This window comes from Daucus carota, chromosome 7, assembly GCF_001625215.2.
Source record: "Daucus carota subsp. sativus chromosome 7, DH1 v3.0, whole genome shotgun sequence".
Lineage (NCBI taxonomy): Eukaryota > Viridiplantae > Streptophyta > Magnoliopsida > Apiales > Apiaceae > Daucus > Daucus carota.
Genome location: NC_030387.2, coordinates 25,559,735 through 25,582,247, shown reverse-complemented (window position 1 = coordinate 25,582,247; position 22,513 = coordinate 25,559,735). Strand labels below are relative to the sequence as shown.

At 37.0% G+C, this 22,513-nt stretch overlaps 1 protein-coding gene across 1 annotated transcript; it reads left to right on the top strand.

The window, feature by feature from the left end:
- The first annotated feature begins 20,529 nt into the window (after positions 1 to 20,529).
- LOC108196087 (uncharacterized acetyltransferase At3g50280) lies at positions 20,530 to 22,163 on the top strand. Its single transcript, XM_017363185.2, has one exon. The coding sequence runs from the start codon at positions 20,564 to 20,566 to the stop codon at positions 21,902 to 21,904; it is 1,341 nt and encodes a 446-aa protein (XP_017218674.1). The 5' UTR covers positions 20,530 to 20,563; the 3' UTR covers positions 21,905 to 22,163.
- The last annotated feature ends 350 nt before the right edge of the window (positions 22,164 to 22,513 follow it).

The following is a 22,513-nucleotide window of genomic DNA, read 5'->3' as shown; positions in this document are numbered from 1 at the left end:
TGTTTAAACGCTGTAGATCTTCGTCTTGATTGACACTACACCATAGATTGCATTTAGCAACCCCTGAATATAGTTGCTATAATATAAAAAATCATTGCAATAGAGTCTATTGCAATGATTTTTAAAAAATCGACCGTTAAGTTTGCCCCCGTTGCCATAGGGCCCTTTATGCAATGAAATAACACATGTATTGCAACAAGTTTAAATCATTGCCAGAACCACATATTGCAACAACTTTTCCTCTTTAGCAATGATATTTAAATCATTGCTGTAGTTTGTTCTTTTATTGCAACAAAATTTGTAACACTTTTTTTTGGTTTAAACATTGCCATATAGTACCTATGGCAACAATTTTGGTCCGAATGCATTGTTATTTAAATGATTTACAATAGAAAAAGTAACCTCTAAAGCAACATTATAATCATATATTGCAACAATATGAATAAAAAAAATTGATATGACCATTTCCAATATATATTAATCCACCATTGAAGGTTCATTACAAGAACATCCTAAAAACAACTAAGAATGTTACCAACCACAAATCTATCCATGCCTACACAACCACAACCAAGAGCATTATCATTGTTACTGGCATTAGTACAAACAATCCTCAATCTAGAATTTTTAATAAAATACACCAACATATTATTACACTAAAATGAATTTTTAATAAAATACACCAACATATTATTACACTAATTTTTTTTATCAATCAGTAACAAAAGACTTGTCATATCAGGCCCATCATAATCGATTATTGCAAGAGCACATCTGTTGGGATTCTGTTGGAAACCAGCAAAGCACCCTCAATTAGATTGTTGAATGCCTGGCGCAGAGCAAGTTCCTCTATATCAATTTGGTAGATCGTACAAATTCATATAATCCCACAGAGAGTTGTTGCTTTTGAGACAAAGGCTTCCAGGCTCCAACCAAATCTGGTAGCACATCTGCAATATTGCATGGTCAAAGTAATAGAATAACAATATACACATGTAAAGTTCTATATAACACAGTGATGATAAAGTGAAAACAGAGCGCATTACAACTAGATTTGTAGCGTCTTAACCACAGGATAAAGCTAGCTAGCATTGTGTATCTCTAAGGTGAGAATAGTGAGACTGTACGTGAGGTCGTGCTTTGTTGTTGCAAAAACGATGCTTTTATTTGCTCTGTGAAGACAGAGAAGTATAAGCTCTGTGTTGAAATTAATTGCAGATAATGCAGGTTGAGGAAATAAATACCAATCAATCACAGAACTGAAAACATCTTAACCTGCATTCGTGCCATAGAATTGCTTCAGCTGTGCAAACATCTTAACCTGTAGAATGCGTCTGCAGCCTTTGGAAAGAAATTGTCTTCAGAAGTTAACTCAGTCATTAAGTCGGTTATTAGATACACGAGGGATTAATACCTCAAAATTTTTCATGGTACAAGTCACAGCTTTGTCAAACTCTGGCATATGTCGAGACTTCAAAAGCATGACACAGTAAACAAAGAAAAAAGTTAGTCGATAAGGTTAGAAAAGAATACTTATATTTTTTTCAAAAAAATGAATTTTTTTATAGATTGTTATATATGACAGCTTCACACATCACCTAAAAATGACTAATATAGCCTATTAGTCGGCATATAATAAATGGTCAAAAAACAAAAAACAAGCTTGCACATGCATCTTTCAGATTAACAGGCAATAGATAAACACAATTGATTTACCATTGGCTTCTAGTTATATAACCTTATTAACTAAAATGATCCGTGGACAAATAAAGACCCTATATAGCATCCGCCTGTAGAAAGTTATTTCATTAAATCTCAGACCGGAAGGAAAATAGGAAACTGAGGAAAAATATATAGTAGTGGCAATATACATAGTCTATACAAAACTAAGTGTTGGTGAAAAGTTAGGGCATTGCAGGAACATGTATGAAAAACTAATAAAATATCTAGTCAGCAATAAATATAATGGCATCTTTTATTATTTGTTGTTACCACCTTTGACCTTACATAAAACACAACACTTAATGTTATTTCACGAACCTGTGGTGCTGCTTCAAAAACAAGGAATTTCCTATTAAGATTCTCATTGAGGCTACATCACCACATAAAAGCCTCATTATCTAAAGAGCTTCTTCCTGATGTCCAGGTTCTTTTTCAAATAAACCCTGAAACCAAGATATTAAATGGCAAGATATAGCATTCATTCCTAAAAGCAAGAATATATGTCAATAAATCATGGGGTAAAAAGTCAGAAAAAATGGAGGCTAGTATCTATCATCTGCTGCGATATTATACTAACTAGGGACCATATATATAAAGTTTAAACACTAATTAATATAAACCACACATTAAATTATAAACCACACATTATATCAAACAACATATAAATAATATCAGAAATTAAATTAAGGCATATAGTAATTCAAAAACAAACCTCAAGTTAAGTTTGGGGATAATCATTTTAACCTGAAAAAAGCAGCTCCATGTTTCCATTACAGATCAAAGATCCGAAGTCCTATGTAATCGATGGCTCTGGCTCTATTACATGGACAACTACTAAAGACTTAGCTAACAATGTTGCTACCAGAGTTAACAGAATGTTTAGACTATGCAACCCCATGACAAGACGAAAAATAATAATTACCATGGGTGTGTGATTATTCCATTACTTGGGATATAAATTAAACCCCTAAATTAACAAACAAAACAAAACCCCTGAATATGAACTCTTAATTAAACATAACTAAGACTTAATTAAGAACGTAAACTCTTAATTCAACAAACGTAAGACCAAATTAAAAACATATAATCGATTAAACACACGAACAAATTCTATTAAACACATGTGCAAACTCAATTAAAAACACATCTAAACCATTACATACCTCAAGTTCAAGTTATTACGGAAAGAAGATTGATCCATCTATCACCAGCCTTCTTCGATCCTTCTCTCGCCTTCTTCGATCGTTTCTCTCTGTCGCATTTGTATTCTCTCTCCATGGCTAGCTTCTAGTCTGGTGTTTATGAGGTTAATCGAGTGGGTTCTGTTTTAGGTAACTCCTTTATTTTGTTTGTTTTTTTAATTAACCTCGGCAATTCTAATTTTTCATTATCCCGCCACTATTACTTTCCTTGGCCCGCCAATATTTTTGGCCCCAAAAATCTCATCTACTGCAACGCCTGGTTGTGACGTTGCAAAAGACCTTTGTTTCTACAGCCCTTTCAAATTTTTTAACGAAAATTTGATTCTATTGTAACGTTTTTTTCCCTATTGCAATAGACTGTTTTTAATTTTTCAATAGCAACGATTTTAAGGAAAATTTCTTTTGAGTGGTTGCTAAAGGCAATCTATGGTATAGTGTGAACGGCCACTTATAGTTGATGCAGAACATTTAATCTGAGTAGCTGACACACAAATGTACTGTCTGGTTCATCTGTATCTAGCTGAATTAAATATTATTTATCAAATAAACATTTGAGACGTGGCTTGTTCGTCGATTCTTTGTCTTTGTAGTTCTTCTTCATTAGTAACAATAGTGTGGAATCTTCTGAATAAATAAAGTATTAAAACTTTATACCTTCTGGACTTCTGGACGTGCTACAAAAGATTATTTGTACACTGAGGCTTGAACATATTAATGAACTTCTTCCAGTGGTGTGCAGCAGCATCCTGAAATTCTTCAGACATATAATTTCAATAAATCACTTGACGTTCTTCGTACGGATTCCTTCAACAGTACTTGCTATTTACCTTGCCTTCTCATCAGAGTTGAGTTGGTACCTCTTTAATTACAAATAGGCTAAACATATGCCTTTCAATCTCCCCCTATTTGTTTGTTAATATAACATGCAAATTATTGAGAGGATAACTCAACTAACTGATAAGACAAAGGATTAAACATGATTTGTAAATAGCAAAAAGTTTTTGGTATTTCATTAAACATTCACCAGAATTCAAAAGATTACATTAGATTACAAAAGGATGTTCTTACTGAACATATATTACAAATCCCTAATGAATCTAAAGATCAACTTCTCCTTCTTCGATATCAGAAGTGTGAAGAATGGGAGTTGATGGTTCTTCCTTGGTTGGCACTTCAGATGTAGTGGATTCACCACGCTTCTTTCGTTCCTTTGCCAGAGCCAGTTGGTGTAGTACTTCCAAATCCACAGGGTCTTCGCGGAAGTCTGATGGCTGAGATTTTGTAACATTTTTCATCCTTCGAAAGTATTGAGCAACATTCTTTCGAGTGCAGTAAGCAAGAATCACATCATCAGCATCAGACTTAGCTTTAGAAGCAAAGCCCTTGGTTCTTAAAAGAGTGGAGGCAAGAGCAAGTTGTTTAGCTGGATACTTTGGCAAAGCTTCTTCGTTGAGATAGACAGTGCTGAAGATCTCCTTGTGAACGAACTTAACACAGTAAGGATTCCTGACAACCTGAGGACTGTTGAAAACAGCTTGTTCCAGCAGTTTGTCACGAAGAAGTTCATTCAGGTTGGAGCTGCGCTTTACCTTATTCCGAAGCACCCAGAGCTCAGATACAGAGAATGTTTTCAGAGATTCGACAGATAGTCTGAAAGAACCATTCCTCTGTGTATAGACAATTAGCTCCCATTGCTATAGCAAATTGTTGACCCCCACAGTCACATAATTTAATTCCAAAGCAAAGGCATGCATAAAGACATCCTCGTCAGGGTTTACCTCTCTAAGATCATAGATCAGAGATAAGAACTTGTTGTCGTCGAAAGGCTCCCTTTGAGGTCCATTAAAGATTCTTCTTGCAATGTCCCAGCTTTTTCCTTCTTTCCTCCTTATATCAAGATTCTTTTGCTTGACTGCAGCATCATAGATTTTCTGTTTCTCGATCTTGATTTGTTCTTCTGTGATCAACTTGTCCTCTAGAAGTTTTTGGAAATCACCAAGCTTACGCTTCCTAGCTTCATTTTCAGCTTTGAACTTCCGGACATTCTCCTCATGTTCTAGGTCAACAGGTTCTTCATCCTGAAACAAATAACCCTCATCAAATTTACCTTCTTCTTCTTCTGCTTGACGATAGGTAGCATCGAAGATGTCATCATCATCCATATCCTGTGGATAGTCATCATAACTATCAGAATTGAAAACATTGTCGGACTGATGTAACGGTTCTTTGCCTTTAGACTTATGAGTTTCTTTGTCAGGGGCAGATCCAGAAGTGGTATTATCTTTGTTGCTTTGATTTGAGCTATTGCCTCTATCATCCCTGTCACCTTTGTCTCTATTCTCCCCCTTAGTTGAGGGATCCTCTCCGGAGGGTTGATCATCAGACTTGTTGGAGTTTCTGAGGAGTTGATCTAACTTACTGTCGATGGTCTCAAATTTGGACATGTAAAGCTCATGATTAGACCTCATTTCAACAGCCAAGTCATGGATTTCCTCTTTAAGCTCATCCCTGTAAGAACTGGATGGCCTCTCCTCAGTTTTCTGTTGCAGGGTCACCAACTGTGCACCCTTGAGCTTCTCGTTCTCAGCAATCATTCTGGCAAGCTCAGCTCTTAGCTTTGCCATTTGTTCCTCAAACAGAGCAGGGTTAGTGTGTGCGCTCACCTCACGTACACTCAAAGCTGTTTCACTAGCCTCACGTGCATGTGTATCGCTCGGTGTTTGCCTTACATCACTCTTTTCAATCACTCTTCCTGCTGTACCTGTATATACTACCAATGTCCCCTGAGATGGGTTCAAAGGTAGTGGAGGAACAAATTGTCCTCCGGAAGCCTGTGAGGGCAGATTAACTTGCACGCTGCCAAGTTCCGCCTGATCAGAAAAGAAAGAGAGATCAGCAAAGTTTTCATAAATAATACATTGATTTTGAAAATCTGTGCACTCAGTAAACATAGTAACCTGTGTATCTGTTTGGTCTGGCACTAGCGTGAGTGCTAGCGCAGTGCTTGACTCTGTACAAGTTACCGCGGCCGGACTGTCAATTTCAATGGCCACATCCTGTAGAGAGAATGGGTCCAGAGACTGTTTATCTGCCATTTCAAAATCTGAGCCTTGTTGGGAAGGCACAGATGAGGCTACAGTTGTCTCCAAGGTTTCCACCCTTTGCTTCTTTGAGGGAGACAGAGCTGTGGGTTTATTCATTAAACTACTCGAACTCCGTTTCCTCGCAACTTTACGAACAGGTTGCATTGAAGTGTTGGTTGATGTGTTTGGAGAAACGAATATTTGTTGAAGAGAATCTTCAGCTAGGTTATGAACCTGTGTGTTGTCAGGTTCACTGCTGGTAGGCTGGAAAACAAAATCAAGGTCACAAACAAAATCACAACCATAATCTGACGTATCAACATTAAAATTAGAGGATAAGTTAGAAAGTACCTGAGCTACCTGTAGGTCCTGACGGAAGGACTGCAGCTCTGGATTGATAGGAGAGTCAGAGGGTAGGGGTTGTGAGGTAGATTGTGTTTGTGGGATGATTTGGGATTGTGTTTGGTGTGGGAGAGGTTCAGATGAAGATGGTTGATGCTCGAAGAGATCATAATCCAAATTTTGATCTTCAAATGAAGGGTTAGATTGTTGTTGTTGATGGATAGGGGAGTGATATGATGATTGGTTGGATGAATGGTGTGAAGATTGTGCTTCTTGGGATTGTTGAGGTGAATGCTGTTGTTGTTGTTGTTGTAGAAGTTGTTGTTGATGGTGTTGTGTAGGTTGTTGAATCTGCAGGGGTTGAGGTTCTTGAGGTTGCTGCTGCTGCTGCTGTTGAGGTTGAGGTGGATGAGCCACTTGAAGTTGATACGGTTGAAGAGGAGCATTGAACATTTGTAGCATGTGAGGAGTGGTGATTAGTGGAATAGCTGCAAATTTGTTCTTGTTATCCAACTGAGTCATCAACTTGGAACAGGCACGAGGAACTGGTGCCACATGAGAATTAGAGTAGTGTTCCTTCTCAGCGTCGGTCATTTTATCATTGAGGAATAACATGATAAAGCGAGGATAAAAGCAAGAGACTTTGGCATTCTGCTCAACAGATCTGTTTCTCAGTGGTCCCAACTTGGTAAGAATGGATTGGAGTAAAAGCTTACCAAAGTTGATCGGTCGATTAAAAGCAATGCAGAATCCAATCTTCTGAAGCAAGGAAGTTATAACGTTGAAGTTCTTGCGAGTGGTAGGGGCAAACACTTTAGCCAAAGTGTCGAAGAAAAGATCCCACTCGGGCTTCAGATTGCTTTTCAACATCCGAGGCAAATTTATTTCACCCTGATATAATATAGTCTGAAAGAATTGGGTGATCTCAGTTTCAGTAGGTAGCTCAGCAAAATTCTCCCTCGGAAATTCCAGTATCCTATTCACATCGTCAGAGTTGATATGAATGGTACGTCCTCTATGTACTTCTCCAGACATTCGATAATTATCCAACAACGTAGTATTTAATGCTGAAGAGTAGAAATCCTGTATCGGTTGAATTTGGAGTTCAGCAGAGGCTGTAATAGCAGTGCTGACGAGCGACTGACTATTCAGAAAACGGACCCACGGTCTGAAACGAGCCAAACTAGCTTCCGGGTCGAAAAATCCATTCAAATTAGTCTCCTCAATTACAAAGCGACCGGCCATTTTTATAATTAAAAATTGAATTAAGTGAGAATTTTTCAAATAAAATAATAATTTTCAAATTTCTCACAAATTTCAATTAATAATAAACAACTCAATTAATTAATTAATTAATAATTCGATTTAAATGGGTAAAATCGAATTAAAATTTAATTAATCCTTAAAATGGCTTTACAAGGTCCCAAACAATGTCTTAGCACCCACTAACTTCAAAAATTCTCAATTGGCTTCTCAAAACCCTAATTTTCGAAAGCAACAAACAGGGGTTTTGAAATCAGTATGCACAAACCACCACAAATCGCACAAAACTGGTACTACACGGCCACAGGATCACAGAATCGGTCAAGAATCGTTCAGACTCGGTCAAAATCGATGAAACTCGGTGACTCAGTCTAACTCGGGTCGAAGGGTTTCGAAATTTTCAAAATTTCAGCAGCAATTTGACTCGATTTCTTGAATAATCGAAGTAATCAGCAAGCTTTAAGCTTGAAATAACAGTAACCAGCAAGTTTTTCAATGAAAACTTGAAAAAGTCGAGCAAGAACAATGGCAGTGTATGAGTGTATGCGTGAGGGAGATGAACAGAAGAAGGTATGGCTTTATGCGTTTAAGTCATAGGAGTTGAGTTAGTCGGTATGACATTTCTTAGGAATGTCATACCGAATCTTCGAGTATGACTAAAGCAGGAGTTCGGTATGACATTTCTTAACAATGTCATACCGAGGATAGCAGGAGGGGTAGGTGATAATTCGGTATGTCTTTCTTAAGGAAAGTCATACCGCATTATGAATTGTAAGAAAGAAGCCACAGGCGGTATGACTTTTTCCGAAAAAGTCATACCGCACTATTAAAACAGTATTTTGATAAAATAAAATAGAATATTATGATTTTTGATTATTTAAAAGCAATAAAACCTTTTGCACATATAATCAAAAATCTGATACACATACTATATAAAATATTACACATATATTTTGTAAAATTCAACTTTAATTAAATATAAATACTTATGAATTTAACTTTAATTCATTAAAATGAATTAACTTAAAAACAAATATTTATGCTTAATTAATTTTGAAAAATACAAAATAAATACATATAATTATCTAAATGCATGGATAATATTACATGGGAGCATGTAGCACTTAGAAAATTTATAGAGATAGATATGAACATGCATAATTACACATAAAATTATCAGATAATTTACAAACAATTATATAAAAACTAATAAAATAGATATAATTACACAGAAAATTCACAAAAATATATAATAATATATAAAATACATATAAAATATATACAAAGAGAATCATGGCATATTTAACATCCCTAGCTCACAAACCAACTTAGAGAAAGTGGATTCATCAAGTGGTTTAGTGAAGATGTCTGCAATCTGATCAGCTGTGGGTACGAAATGTAATACCACAGTACCATTCATGACATGTTCTCGAATGAAATGATACCTGATATCTATGTGCTTGGTCCTCGAGTGTTGCACTGGATTGTTTGAAATGGCTATGGCACTGGTGTTGTCACAAAATATCGGAATTTTGTCGACAGAAATACCATAATCATTTAATTGATTCCTGATCCAGAGAATCTGAGCACAGCAACTTCCAGCAGCTATGTACTCAGCTTCAGCAGTAGAAGTGGACACTGAGTGTTGCTTCTTGCTGTACCAGGAAACCAACCGACGTCCTAGAAATTGACAACTTCCAGACGTACTCTTTCTGTCAATCCTGCAACCTGCATAATCAGAATCTGTATAGCCGGTTAAGTCAAAACCAGTATTCTTAGGGTACCAAATACCTAAACCAGGTGTACCCTTAAGATATCTAAAGATTCTTTTGACGGCTATAAGATGTGATTCCTTAGGATCAGCCTGAAACCTAGCACATAAACATGTTGCAAACATGATATCTGGTCTACTTGCAGTAAGATAAAGTAAAGAGCCAATCATACCTCGATAGCTTGTTATATCAACTTTCTTACCAGATTTATCCTGGTCAAGCTTTGTGGCAGTGGCCATGGGTGTCTTTGCCGGAGAAGAGTCTTCTAGATTGTACTTTCTTAGAAGATCTCTGACATACTTTGATTGGCAAATGAATATTCCATCTTCCTTTTGGCTTACTTGAAGACCAAGGAAGTAGGACAGTTCACCCATCATACTCATCTCATAATTACTCTGCATTAACTTAGCAAATCTCTTGCACAAGTTGTCGTTAGTAGAACCAAATATAATATCATCAACATATATTTGAACAAATATCATATCATTATCATGCAATTTGTAAAAGAGAGTTTTGTCTATGACACCTCTAGTAAATTTATTTTCAATTAAAAACTCAGAGAGGGTGTCATACCATGTCCTTGGTGATTGCTTAAGCCCATAGACAGCTTTGAATAGGAAGTACACAAAATCAGCAAATTCTGGATTTTCAAAGCCAGGGGGCTGTTCCAGATATACTTCTTCTTCCAGCTTTCCATTCAGAAATGCACTTTTCACATCCATTTGATAAACTCTGAAGTTGGAGTGTGCAGCAAATGCAAGAAATATTCTGATGGCTTCAAGACGAGCAACTGGAGCATAGGTTTCATCATAATCAATTCCTTCTTCTTGAGAATAACCTTTTGCAACCAGTCTGGCTTTGTTTCTCACAACAATGCCATCACCATCTAACTTGTTACGGAAGACCCATCTAGATCCAATTGTAGACTTTCCTTTTGGTCTTGGAACCAGGGCCCAGACATCTTGTCTCTCAAATTGATTGAGTTCTTCTTGCATGGCAAGAACCCAATCAGGATCAGCAAGTGCTTCATCTATTTTCTTTGGTTCTAATTGTGAAAGAAAACCAGAGAATAGACATTCGTTTGTCGTAGCACTTCTAGTCCTTACACCAACATCAGGATCACCAATAATCAGATCAAAGGGATGATCTCTGCTCCAAATCCTTTCCCTTGGAAGTTGTGTCCTTGATGATTCAGCTGTATTATCATTAGGCTGATGTGTATGACTAGTTGATCCATCAGCTCCCCCTGAGCTGTTGCCAGGTTGACTTGATGATCCACCACTAGCATCAGTGGAATCTCCAGCATTATTGCCATTTCCTCCACCATTGCCTGGATCATTATCATTGTTGTCATCACCTGTTGCAACCTCAGGTGTCACATCATCATCTGAATCTGAATCTGGATAGTTGTCAAACTTCAGAGATTCAGATGGATCAGCAGATTGTAAACTTGGTAGTTTAGTGTCATCAAATGTTACATTGACACTAACTTTCACTGACAGAGTATCAATTACAAAAACTCTATAAGCATTATTTGTATAACCAACAAAAATTGCTTCAGATGCCTTTGGCTCAAACTTGTTCAAGTTCTCTTCACCATCCCTGAGAACATAACACTTGGCTCCAAAAACATGAAGATGTTTGACATAAGGCTTCTTGTTGTTATACAGATGAAATGGAGTTTTCATATGATCCTTATTGATCAAAGTTCTATTCTGGGTATAGCAGGCAGTAGACACAGCTTCAGCCCAAAAGTACAGTGGAAGCTTTGATTCAGCAATCATAGTTCTTGCAGCTTCAATCAGTGTACGATTCTTTCTTTCGACGACTCCATTCTGCTGAGGAGTCCTTGGTGCTGAATACTGCCTTCTTATTCCCTTTTCAGAGTAAAAGTTAATTAAAGTTTGATTCTTGAATTCTGTGCCATTGTCTGACCTTACAGCTTTGACTGGCACACCTTTATCCAATTCAACTAACTTTATATGATCAATCACTGTCATCGGGGTTTCATCCTTAGAAGCCAGGAAGTAAACCCAAGTAAATTTTGAGAAGTCATCCACAATAACCAAGGCATATCTTCCTCCATCAATGGATGCAACATTTACAGGGCCAAACAGATCCATATGCAACAAATGAAGTGGATCTGTAATGGTATTGATGGTTTTGCCTTTGTGAGATGCTCTCTTCGCTTTTCCTTTCTGACAAGCTTCACAGAGATCATCAGTTGAGAATTCCAGGGAAGGCAACCCTCTCACCAGATCTCTCTTGACTAGAGAGTTCATAGTTTTGAAGTTGAGGTGTGAGAGCTTCTTATGCCATAACCAACTATCTTCAGCAGACGCTTTGGCGTAGAAACAGTGAACTTCGTTTCCTGGTCCTGAAGACAAATCAGCTACGAATATATTGCCTTTCCTTATGCCACATAGTGAAGGACGCTTATCCTTGATATGTTTAATGATACATATCTCCTTTTCAAAATGAACATAATAACCTTTGTCACAGAATTGACTGACACTCAGGAGATTATGTTGTAGTCCTTCTACTATTGCAATATCTTCTATGATGATCCTTCCAATTTTGTACTTGCCATATCCTACAGTACGACCTTTGCTATTATCAGCAAAACTGACTGTAGGGCCAGCTCCTTCTCTTATGTCTTCTAGCAGGGATTTATTGCCAGTCATGTGCATTGACGCTCCACTGTCAAGCACCCAGGTAACACGAACAACTCCACTGGCACCCTGCAAAAGACATACTGATTAAACCTTCTTTGGGACCCACACTTGATTGGGTCCAGCAAACTTAAAGAATTGATTTCTATCAGGTAATACAACAGAGCCTCTTGGATTGATACTTGGTTCAGATTTGACTGAACTTACTTCCTTAACAACAGCCTTATAAACCTTGGTTTTAGGCTTTGGAACATAAGTCTCCTTCCTGACACGAGGAGGACTAGCAGTCTTTGATCTAGCATGCTTATTGTTTGTGTGTTGTCTAGGAGATGTGTTTTCATTTTTAGCATGCAAATTTATAAAATAAGCAGACATAGTATTGAAAGCACAAAGCATACAGTTATTAACACCACAACATTTATGACATGCATCAAAAACAGGAACAACAGGAATATCAGTCACAGCAGTAGGAACATCAATGGATTCTACTCTAACATTGTTAACAGATTTAAAGTTCTCAGTAGAATGACATCTATTGTTCTTGTTCTTACTATTCACAAAATTATTGGGCTTGTTGAATTTAGTTCTCTCAGAGTTGACACCTAAACCAGCTTTAGGCAACCTAACATTGCCTTTCACTTTGATTGGTTTCAGTGATGTCAGGATCTCATCTCTCTTCTCATTACTCTCTTTCATTTTAAGGTCTTCCTGTTTGAGTTCATATCTAATGACAACAGGAGTTTCTAACAGAGGTTCAGCTTCTGAGGATTTAAACAAAGGTTGAGGGGAATCTTTCAAAACAAAAGGAATCCCTCTCTCCTCAGCACTCTTCTTAAAGGGAGTAATGTTACTAGCCTTACCTACAGATTTGTTATAGTCAAAACCTATTCCAACAGTTCTCTTGATCTCTTGTTTATCATTAAGTTCTTTGACTATAGTGGAGGCATCCTTAAAGGCTTTACATTTCACTTTCTCTTCATCTAGCTGAAGTCTTAAAGCAATCTCACCTTTCTCTAGAACTCTGACTTTAGCACATTGTAATCCTAAATCCATAGTCAGTTGTTCTATTTTAGGTTTTAATACGTTCATCTCATTCATTTTATAAGCATGAATATCTAAGACTAGTGTATCAATTTTAAGATTGGCAGCTTTCAACTTTTTAATAGCATCATCTCTTTCGAGTCCTAATTGCATAAAAAGTTTAGGGCATGTAGGATCTACCTGAAAGCTTCCAGCAGGAGGAGGTGAAGATGATCCAGCATTAGCCATAAGAGCAACATTCCCTAGCTGCTCCTCTTCATCACTATCTGTATCATCCCAGCTTTTCCCTTCTGCCAGATAAGACTTGCTTTTATAATTCTGATTTCCAGAAGTACCCTGATGTTTTCTCACAAGTGCATCATACTTCTGCTTCAGCTCATCGTAGGAATCTTTTCTTTTTCCTTGAACCTTGGGCTGTTTGCATTCAGTTGCAAAGTGTCCTGGTTCACCACAGTTGAAGCATTTGAACTTGCTTCTATCCACCATCCCAGTCTTGTATCCTCCTTTGCTTGTAGAAGATGAATAACCTCCTTTCTGAAACCTGTTCACAGTAGGTTTGTACTTGTAGGAGGGATTCTTCCTGAATCTCATGTTTCCAAACTTCTTGGCAAACAGTGATAGAGATTGATCTTCTAATTTTTCTAGCTCTTCCATTGTATAGAACTCATCATCACCACTGGAAGAAGCAGTCTGACCCATCTCAGGTACAACAAACTCCTGAGTGGTTTTAGAAGGAACAACAACATCCTTCTTCTTTTCTTCCAGTACAGGTGACTCAACAACTAGAGCTCTCGAATGGTTCTGTGTTTTACCCCAGCCATATCTCTGTTTACTCTGAACTTGCTCCAGTTCATAAGTTTTCAAAACTCCGTAGAGTCTTTCCAGAGAAATCTCATTCAGATCTCTGCTTTCCCTGATGGCAGTGATTCTGTGTTCCAGATGTTCAGGAAGTGTTAAGAGAAATTTCATTTTGACCTCTTTCTTGTCGTAGTATTTCCCATTTAAATTTAGATTATTAATCAGATTATTAAGTCTGATAAACACTTCTGAAATCCCTTCTCCGGGATTGGAACCAAACTGTTCATACTGAGCCATCAGTATCTCTTTCTTGTTTTCTCTAACTTCATCTGAGCCTTCATTGATGATCTCTAACGTATCCCAGATTTGCTTGGCGTTTGTACAATTAACAATAGCATTGTACATTACTGGATCTAGAGATTCCACTAAAATTAGTTGAAGAGCGTCATCTAAGTTCATCTGTTCACCCTCTTCATCTGTATACTCATGAAGTTCTTTCGGAATGGTCTGATGAGGTATTAACACACCTTCTTCTTCGTGTGCTAATATGACTTTCATCGGAATAGAAACACCTTTGTTTAATATCCCGATATATTTTCTGTTGGCTGTGCGGAGGAATAATAACATGTGCCTCTTCCATAGGCCAAAGTGTTCCTTGCTGAACGGTGGGATTTTAATGCTACTGATCTTTTGTGTACTCATTTTTAAAGATTTAAAATGAATAGTGTTTGGATGAGAAATGGATTTTTGAAAGAAAAATATTTTAAATCAAAATTAATTTTTGGAATAAAATTAATTCGAATAAAAAATATTTGGACGTTACAGAGTGTGTATAGGATCTGATACGGAAAATGGTATCAACTGCTCTGATGCCAATTGTTAGGTCCTGAAACGATTGTAGAAGGGGGGGTTGAATACAATCGTCACTAAAAATCGCGGCGGAATAATCTGATTTGAATTAAACTTGTTAATCAGATTTTAATTAATTAATATAACAATGTTTTAAGTCGTTATATAATTAATAAGGTTCGTTTTAATGTCCACTAAAGTTCGTAGAATAAATTCGACAGGATGTATTCTAGTTTAGTGATTAAAACAACCGAGTGATCAAAGCACAGAAAACTGTGGATATATATAACAATTGCAAGTTACAAACAACTTGAAAGCTTTTACAATGCTTGAACAACTTTGAAATGAAGAAGTGAAGCCATATATATAGGCAAATCACTTGGAACTAGGTATGACATTGAAAGGAATGACTTAGTAGCTTAGGAATGACATTACAAAGCAAAGCCATGCCAAAAGGAAGGAAGGAATGACATTTAAAAGGAATGTCATACTGCCATACACAGTATGACATTAATTCCTTGGCCTTCAAGGGTCATTTGGCATGACATAACTAGCCAAAGTCATAAGGAATCAAGAGGTATGACTTAATAAGACATAGAGCATCAAAGGGTATGACATTCTAAGTCATACAACACAAGTCATACACATTTACTAAGAATGTCATACTGATTGACACGGTATGACTTTCTTAAGTCATACAACCGAATGTCAGAAGCAAGCAAACGGTATGACTTTCTATCAGAAAGTCATATCAACTGATTAAACCATGCTAAGCTCATCAGAATGACATTTTAAAGACATGGGAGGAAAGCCATGATGAGTGACACGGTATGACATTATTGAATAATGTCATACCGACTGCTATATGTATATAAACACTTGTATTTAATTAAATAAATATTCAATAATCACTTAATTAATTATATTAATCATATAAATTCATAAATTAAATTAATTCGAAGGTGAATCAATTTAATAAATAAATTATACAACTAATTTAATTATTTTGATAAGTGAAGTGATTAAAGAAATATTTATATAATTCTTTTCTTCAAGCAGCAGGGACTCCAGACATGTTTAAACGCTGTAGATCTTCGTCTTGATTGAACGGCCACTTATAGTTGATGCAGAACATTTAATCTGAGTAGCTGACACACAAATGTACTGTCTGGTTCATCTGTATCTAGCTGAATTAAATATTCTTTATCAAATAAACATTTGAGACGTGGCTTGTTCGTCGATTCTTTGTCTTTGTAGTTCTTCTTCATTAGTAACAATAGTGTGGAATCTTCTGAATAAATAAAGTATTAAAACTTTATACCTTCTGGACTTCTGGACGTGCTACAAAAGATTATTTGTACACTGAGGCTTGAACATATTAATGAACTTCTTCCAGTGGTGTGCAGCAGCATCCTGAAATTCTTCAGACATATAATTTCAATAAATCACTTGACGTTCTTCGTACGGATTCCTTCAACAGTACTTGCTATTTACCTTGCCTTCTCATCAGAGTTGAGTTGGTACCTCTTTAATTACAAATAGGCTAAACATATGCCTTTCATTCAGGCTAGAGGAACAATGGCTGCTTGTATTTATCTTTTGAATTCTGGAAAATGTAAGATATAATCCAGACTGTACTTAGTATTATTTCCTGTTTAAATTAGTGTGCTTTTTCATTGTGTCAGTTGAGTTATCCTCTTAAAGGATTTGCTTGTCGAACTCTAACAAACAAATAGGGGGAGATTGTAAAGCATAATGTAACGTAAATGTAATTACGATAACTCAACGCAACAAAAGACATGAAACAATACGTAAGTATAATACAGGAATCTACAGGTTGGAGATTCGATATGAACAGACAAAGACAATCAAGATATCTGAGACGAGCATCAGTCCACTCGAAGAAGTTCATTAACATGTTCAAGCCTCAGTGAAGAATAAAGCATAATCAGTGTCTGCTATCAAGATTGCCTGAAGATCAAGTATCAAAGACCAGAAGATTCCAGTATATTTAATTTGATTATTTATAATCAAATTTATCGAAGCAACGTCTAACCCGGAATGACTGATCAAGTATATATTATCAAGCAAAAGAATTCAAGGGATTATTTCAGTTCGAGTCGTTCTTGAACCAGACCAGTGCACAGGACGTCAGGACATACGAAAGTATTCAGTGGATTCAATCAACGGATTAATTGATCAAGTCAATCGAGCTGCTCCAGAATATATTGCCAAAGAACTCATTATTATATATATATATATATATATATATATATATATATATATATTAATTGTGAATTACCTGAATATAAATAATTCAAGTAATTAAATAAACACAATTAATAATATATATATATATATATATATATATATATATATATATATATATATATATATATAATGGTGCAAAAATAGGAGTCCAAGAAAAATGCCTAAGTACTTATATACTACATACAGGGGAGGCGCCAACTCTGTTGAAGCGCAAACTTTGACCAAGTCAAAGTTTGCGCCTCCACATCCTTTCCATACTTAGAAAATCTTTAAGTGTTCACAGCTACACTGGGGATAAGCCTTATGGCGCAACCTTTGACCCAAAGTCAAAGATGGCGCTACGTACATTGGAGATTCAAAAGCGCAAGTTCAAGTGATTTATTCTAAGGACAAATCACTCTCCTCTACTGTGAACATTGTGGAGCGCAAGTATTGACTGGAAAGTCCTGGCGCCAAGTTTGACTCCTCCAGGTGGCGCAACCTTTGACCTCATACATATATATACACATATATACATCCTCAAGCGCAAGTTTGTGATATATATGTGTATATATATAACTGGCGCCACTTCAATTACATTTTGGAGTTAGATTTATTTTGATAAATCAAATCCGTCCCGAACGAACTCAAGTCGTCCAGGACGAACTCGTTAACCATGGTTAGATTTTGAAAGCCTATAAATAGAGCTTTGTAGTTTCATTTGAAACTAACTACACACTTTGTAAATGCACACACTATACACATTCTCGAGAGTTAAATTAGAATATCATTTTTATCGAGAGTTTGTATTAGAGTGATTGTAGTCTCTGCAGCCGACACTTGTGTTGGAATTTGTAGCACCCGAGGATTATTTCTAATACAAAGAATATTCCCCGACTTACTGGAGTTGTTTATTTACGATTGATTTAACATGGACTGAAACAGAATTATCCGCAATTAAATTAAATCGAAGAAATTGGTATAGACGTATTCAACCCCCCCTTGTACGTCTGATTGGACCTAACCCGATGAAATTTCGATCTGTACTTATGTGTGCATGTTTCACAGCAGCTATGAGCACTTCCTTGGTAGCAAATAGAGCTCCTTCGGTCAACTCATCGGTGGCGGGATCAAACCCGAGTGACATAACTGCGTCCTTGTTGGACACAATCACAGGCTCGTAATCCTGGGATCCAAACCATGCAGCTCTAGGTTCATGAATAGACAATGCCTCTGTTTGCAAGTGCATGTTTCCCTCTCTGTCTTCATCGGAATCAACCTCCGAGAAATCTTCACTTTCCGCAACATCCTCCTGTGATAGATTCCACTCCGAATCGTCACTGCTGCTTATGGCTCTTTCCGAGCCATACTCTTCATCATCCTCCTCGTTCTCCAGTGCAAGAGCTATAGCTGCACCTCTTTTCGGGGTTTCACGAGGCGGTGATGGCTGTCTACCACTCAAATCATCCTCGTCCACAACCTCTTCAACAACAAAACGACCCGTATTACTCGAGCCACCACCAAACTCTCCAATCGTCCCGTAGTTGTAGCCGCTAGACCACCCTTGCATGCCCTGGCTTTGTCCATAGTTCCCCCCATAATCGCCTCCAAAACTCCCACCGTAGTTTTCAACATAATTTGAAATTTGGCCACCTGCAGCGGTTTGTCCGGTTTGTCCATAGTTCCCCCCATACTCGCCTCCATAGTGTTGGCTGGGTTGAGTAATACTCTCAGCCTCGATAAACAATGATACGTCTCCACCCAAGTGAAATCTCTCGGGGATACTTAACATCCTACGAACATCGTCATCCGATTTAACAGACTTCACAAAGAACCCCGAAACGAGGTTACTAACCCCGATTCGAGGATATTTGACACTAAGCTTGACATCCCAATGATGCCTACTTATATGCATCAACCCGAACACCATATCTCGTAGTTCTTCAAGTGAGCTGCTCAATTTCACATACATCATTTCTTTCGGATCTAAGATGTAGAGAACATCGTTATCTTGTTTTATGATTTCACCTTCCCAGAAGAAATTAACGTTTACGTATCCGTCCATCTTTGTTTTGGGTTTTTTGTAGTGGTTTTGCTTTTGGTGGTTTTGGTGTTCTGATAGCTTGCCAATGAGGTTTTTTCAAGTGATGATGGTTTTGTGCATAGGCAACCACAAATGCTTCAGCTTCTAAGGACGAATTTCAAAGTTAACCACTGTGCTTCAATAGTGCATGCAATTTCAAAGTCCACTTATTGGTATGCAGTCAATCTATCAATGAGCAATAAAGTAAATCTTCTTGCTGCTGAATGAATGATTCTCTGAACAAGCTGAGCTGCATAAATCCATTGATATTATTGCATGCTGCACTATGTGTTAAATGTGAGGGATGTGACCATATGAAAAAAGCTGATGCACACTGTTCAAAAACTCATAATTGCATGACTTTAAACAAGCTGCTGCAAAGAGATGATTTGAGCATACGAAAAAAGCTGCTGCAAACAGATGATTTGACCATACGTTTTAATTTTTTTTCACACTCTTTAGAAAAATACATTAAATAATATACATATATACACGCACATGTGTATAATATATATACACACATATATAATATATATATATAAATATATATATATATATATTTCAATCTTTAATTTATATATATATATATATATATATATATATATTATTTACATTATGTATTTTATATTATATAACCCTTAATTTTTATATTCGTAAAAAAAATAATTAAAAACCCCCCTCCCCTCGGGTCGCCCTTGCCACGGGCGACCCGTGGGAGAGGGAAAAAACCCACGTAGGGGTCGCCCTTGGCAGGGGCGACCTATGTGCGTAGCATGGGTCGCCCTTCTCAGGGGCGCCCCTTGCTTTACCAACATCCTCATTTGGGTCGTCATTTTTCATATGAATTAGACTGGTTAGTTTTGAAAACTCGAAAAAAAACTGGTTGTTTTTGAAAAGTGGTTGAACAAACTGGTCATAAATGAAAGAGAGCCTCACTTGTTTAATTAATAGTTGTTGAATATTGTACTTATTTAACGATAGTATTCAACAATCATATTTGACTGTTCAGTGATATAGTGATATTCTGCCGAACAACTGAAACTTATATTTTGCTTGTGTCTCCAGAAGCATGAGCTTAAAATAGTTTCTGTTTCTTAAAAAAATTAAAAATATTTATTAAAAAATTGACAGTGTTAACTTTTTTTTTCATAATTTCTACTTATTTTCCAAACGGTTTAATAACTTAAAGTCTTAACTTGCTTTTCAGTGATTTCTACTCCACTTTTTTTAGTTTACATAAAAATTCACTTTTTCTAATTTAATCCAAAAGATCCCTTTATCACATAATGTGAACATAACTATATAATAAATAAATATGAACATAATTATCACACAGGATATAGTTGTTTGACGCGTAGTATAATATCATCCGCACCTCTTATTCCTGTTTTGGATCATCCCCAGCAGTGTTTTTTGACCATTCAACACCCCCTCTATATAACCACTATCCATCTGCCACTTGATCATCATTTTCTCATCCAACAAAATGAGCTCTCAATCTGTTCAACACATCTCAGAGTGTTACATCAAACCATCTCACCTTTCACAAGACTCTAAAAAAGTCATTCATTTGGCAACATGGGACTTGGCCATGCTCTCTTTTCATTACATTCAGAAGGGCCTTCTCTTCAAAAAGCCTGATGCTCAACACAACTTCATTCAACCTTTTCTAGAGAGCCTTAAACATGCTCTTTCCATCACTCTTGCTCATTTTTATCCCTTAGCTGGTCGCCTGGCCCGAAAACAGCAAGATTCGCGTTCTTTCATTGTGTTCATTGATTGCGTTAACAGTCCTGGTGCAAGATTTGTGCACTCTTCAGTTGACACAACAATTTCGGATATTCTTTCACCGCCTTATGTTCCAGTAATTGTTCAAAATTTTTTTGATCATCATAAGGCTGTCAATTATGATGGCCTTGACATGTCGTTGCTCACGGTCCAAGTGACAGAGCTCGTCGATGGCATATTCGTAGGATGTTCAGTTAACCACTCTGTGGCTGATGGCACCTCTTACTGGAATTTTTTCAACACTCTGTCTCACGTTTTTCAAGGGTCACAAGTCACACCACCAGTCCATGAACGGTGGTTTCCGGATGGATATGGTCCATTTATCGGTCTCCCTTTTACGCGTGATGATCAATTCATCAGCAGATATGATGCCCCGGTTCTGAAAGAAAGAATCTTCCATTTTTCAGTCGCGAATTTAGCAAGAATCAAAGCCAAGGCAAATGCTAATTGCAAAGACAACAAGGCTATCAGGATATCATCTTTACAAGCCTTGTCAGCAATAATATGGCGTTGTGTGACGCGAGCACGAGGCCTGACAGAGGATCAAATCACTAGCTGTTGCATGCCCGCGAATAACAGATCAAGATTAGACCCCCCTGTGTCGAAAAACTACTTTGGAAACTGCATTCAGATACTAAGAACATTCACTACAGCAAGCAAGCTACTTGAAAACAACTTCGAATGGGCTGCTCTCCAATTGAATAAAACCATTGTCCAACACGACGATGAATCTGTGCGTAAATCTGTGGCTACATGGCTGGAAACTCCAATTACTTACCAATTAGCACAACTGGTTGATCCTGGTACCGTTGTAGTATCAAGCTCACCGCGTTTCAACATGTATGGGAACGAATTCGGATTCGGGAAGCCTGTGGCAGTTCTCAGTGGATATGGCAACAAGTTTGATGGTGAAGTGACATTGTATCAAGGAAGTGAAGGCGGAGGGAGTATCGACACATTAATATGCCTGAATCCGAATATAATGAGAGCACTGGAATGTGATGAGGAGTTCTTGGATGTTCTTAATTGTTCATGTTAAAACTAATGGGCATTTGGATTGTGGTTGGGAATGGAATCGGGAATCCAAGCACCTAACACAATGGTTTGAGGTTTCAATCTTGTTATTCGGGCTCATTAACCATGATTCAATCAGCTCCTAATTAGTTAATCAGAAGCATTGACATGTTTGAAAAATTATCACTTCAATTTATCATCTTGTTCCCCTAATTGTTAAGAAAGTATAAGTATTCACGTGTCCTGCTCGAAGAGCTTGTTGTATTAATCTGTTTTCGTGTTTCTGGGACTCTTCTGTTATAACGATTCATGTACTCATCTCATGACCATAAGTTCATAAGAAGTTTATGTGACAAAGGCAGCGGATACGTGCTGATTAGTAATATCACTTGTTTCCAGAGCCACACAAACAACATCCTTGCAATTTCTACCACACAAACGGAGTGAATAATCGTGATTAATCTTTATTCGGTAACTCGCTAGACTGATTAAATCTCCAATATCCGATTAATTTTTCATCAATTCAATTAATCAGAAATTTAATTAATCGTCGATTAATTGTTATTCCAAATTTTCACCGATTAAGTCCGATTTCCTATTTTCAATCACTAATTATTTACTTAGCTAATTCAAC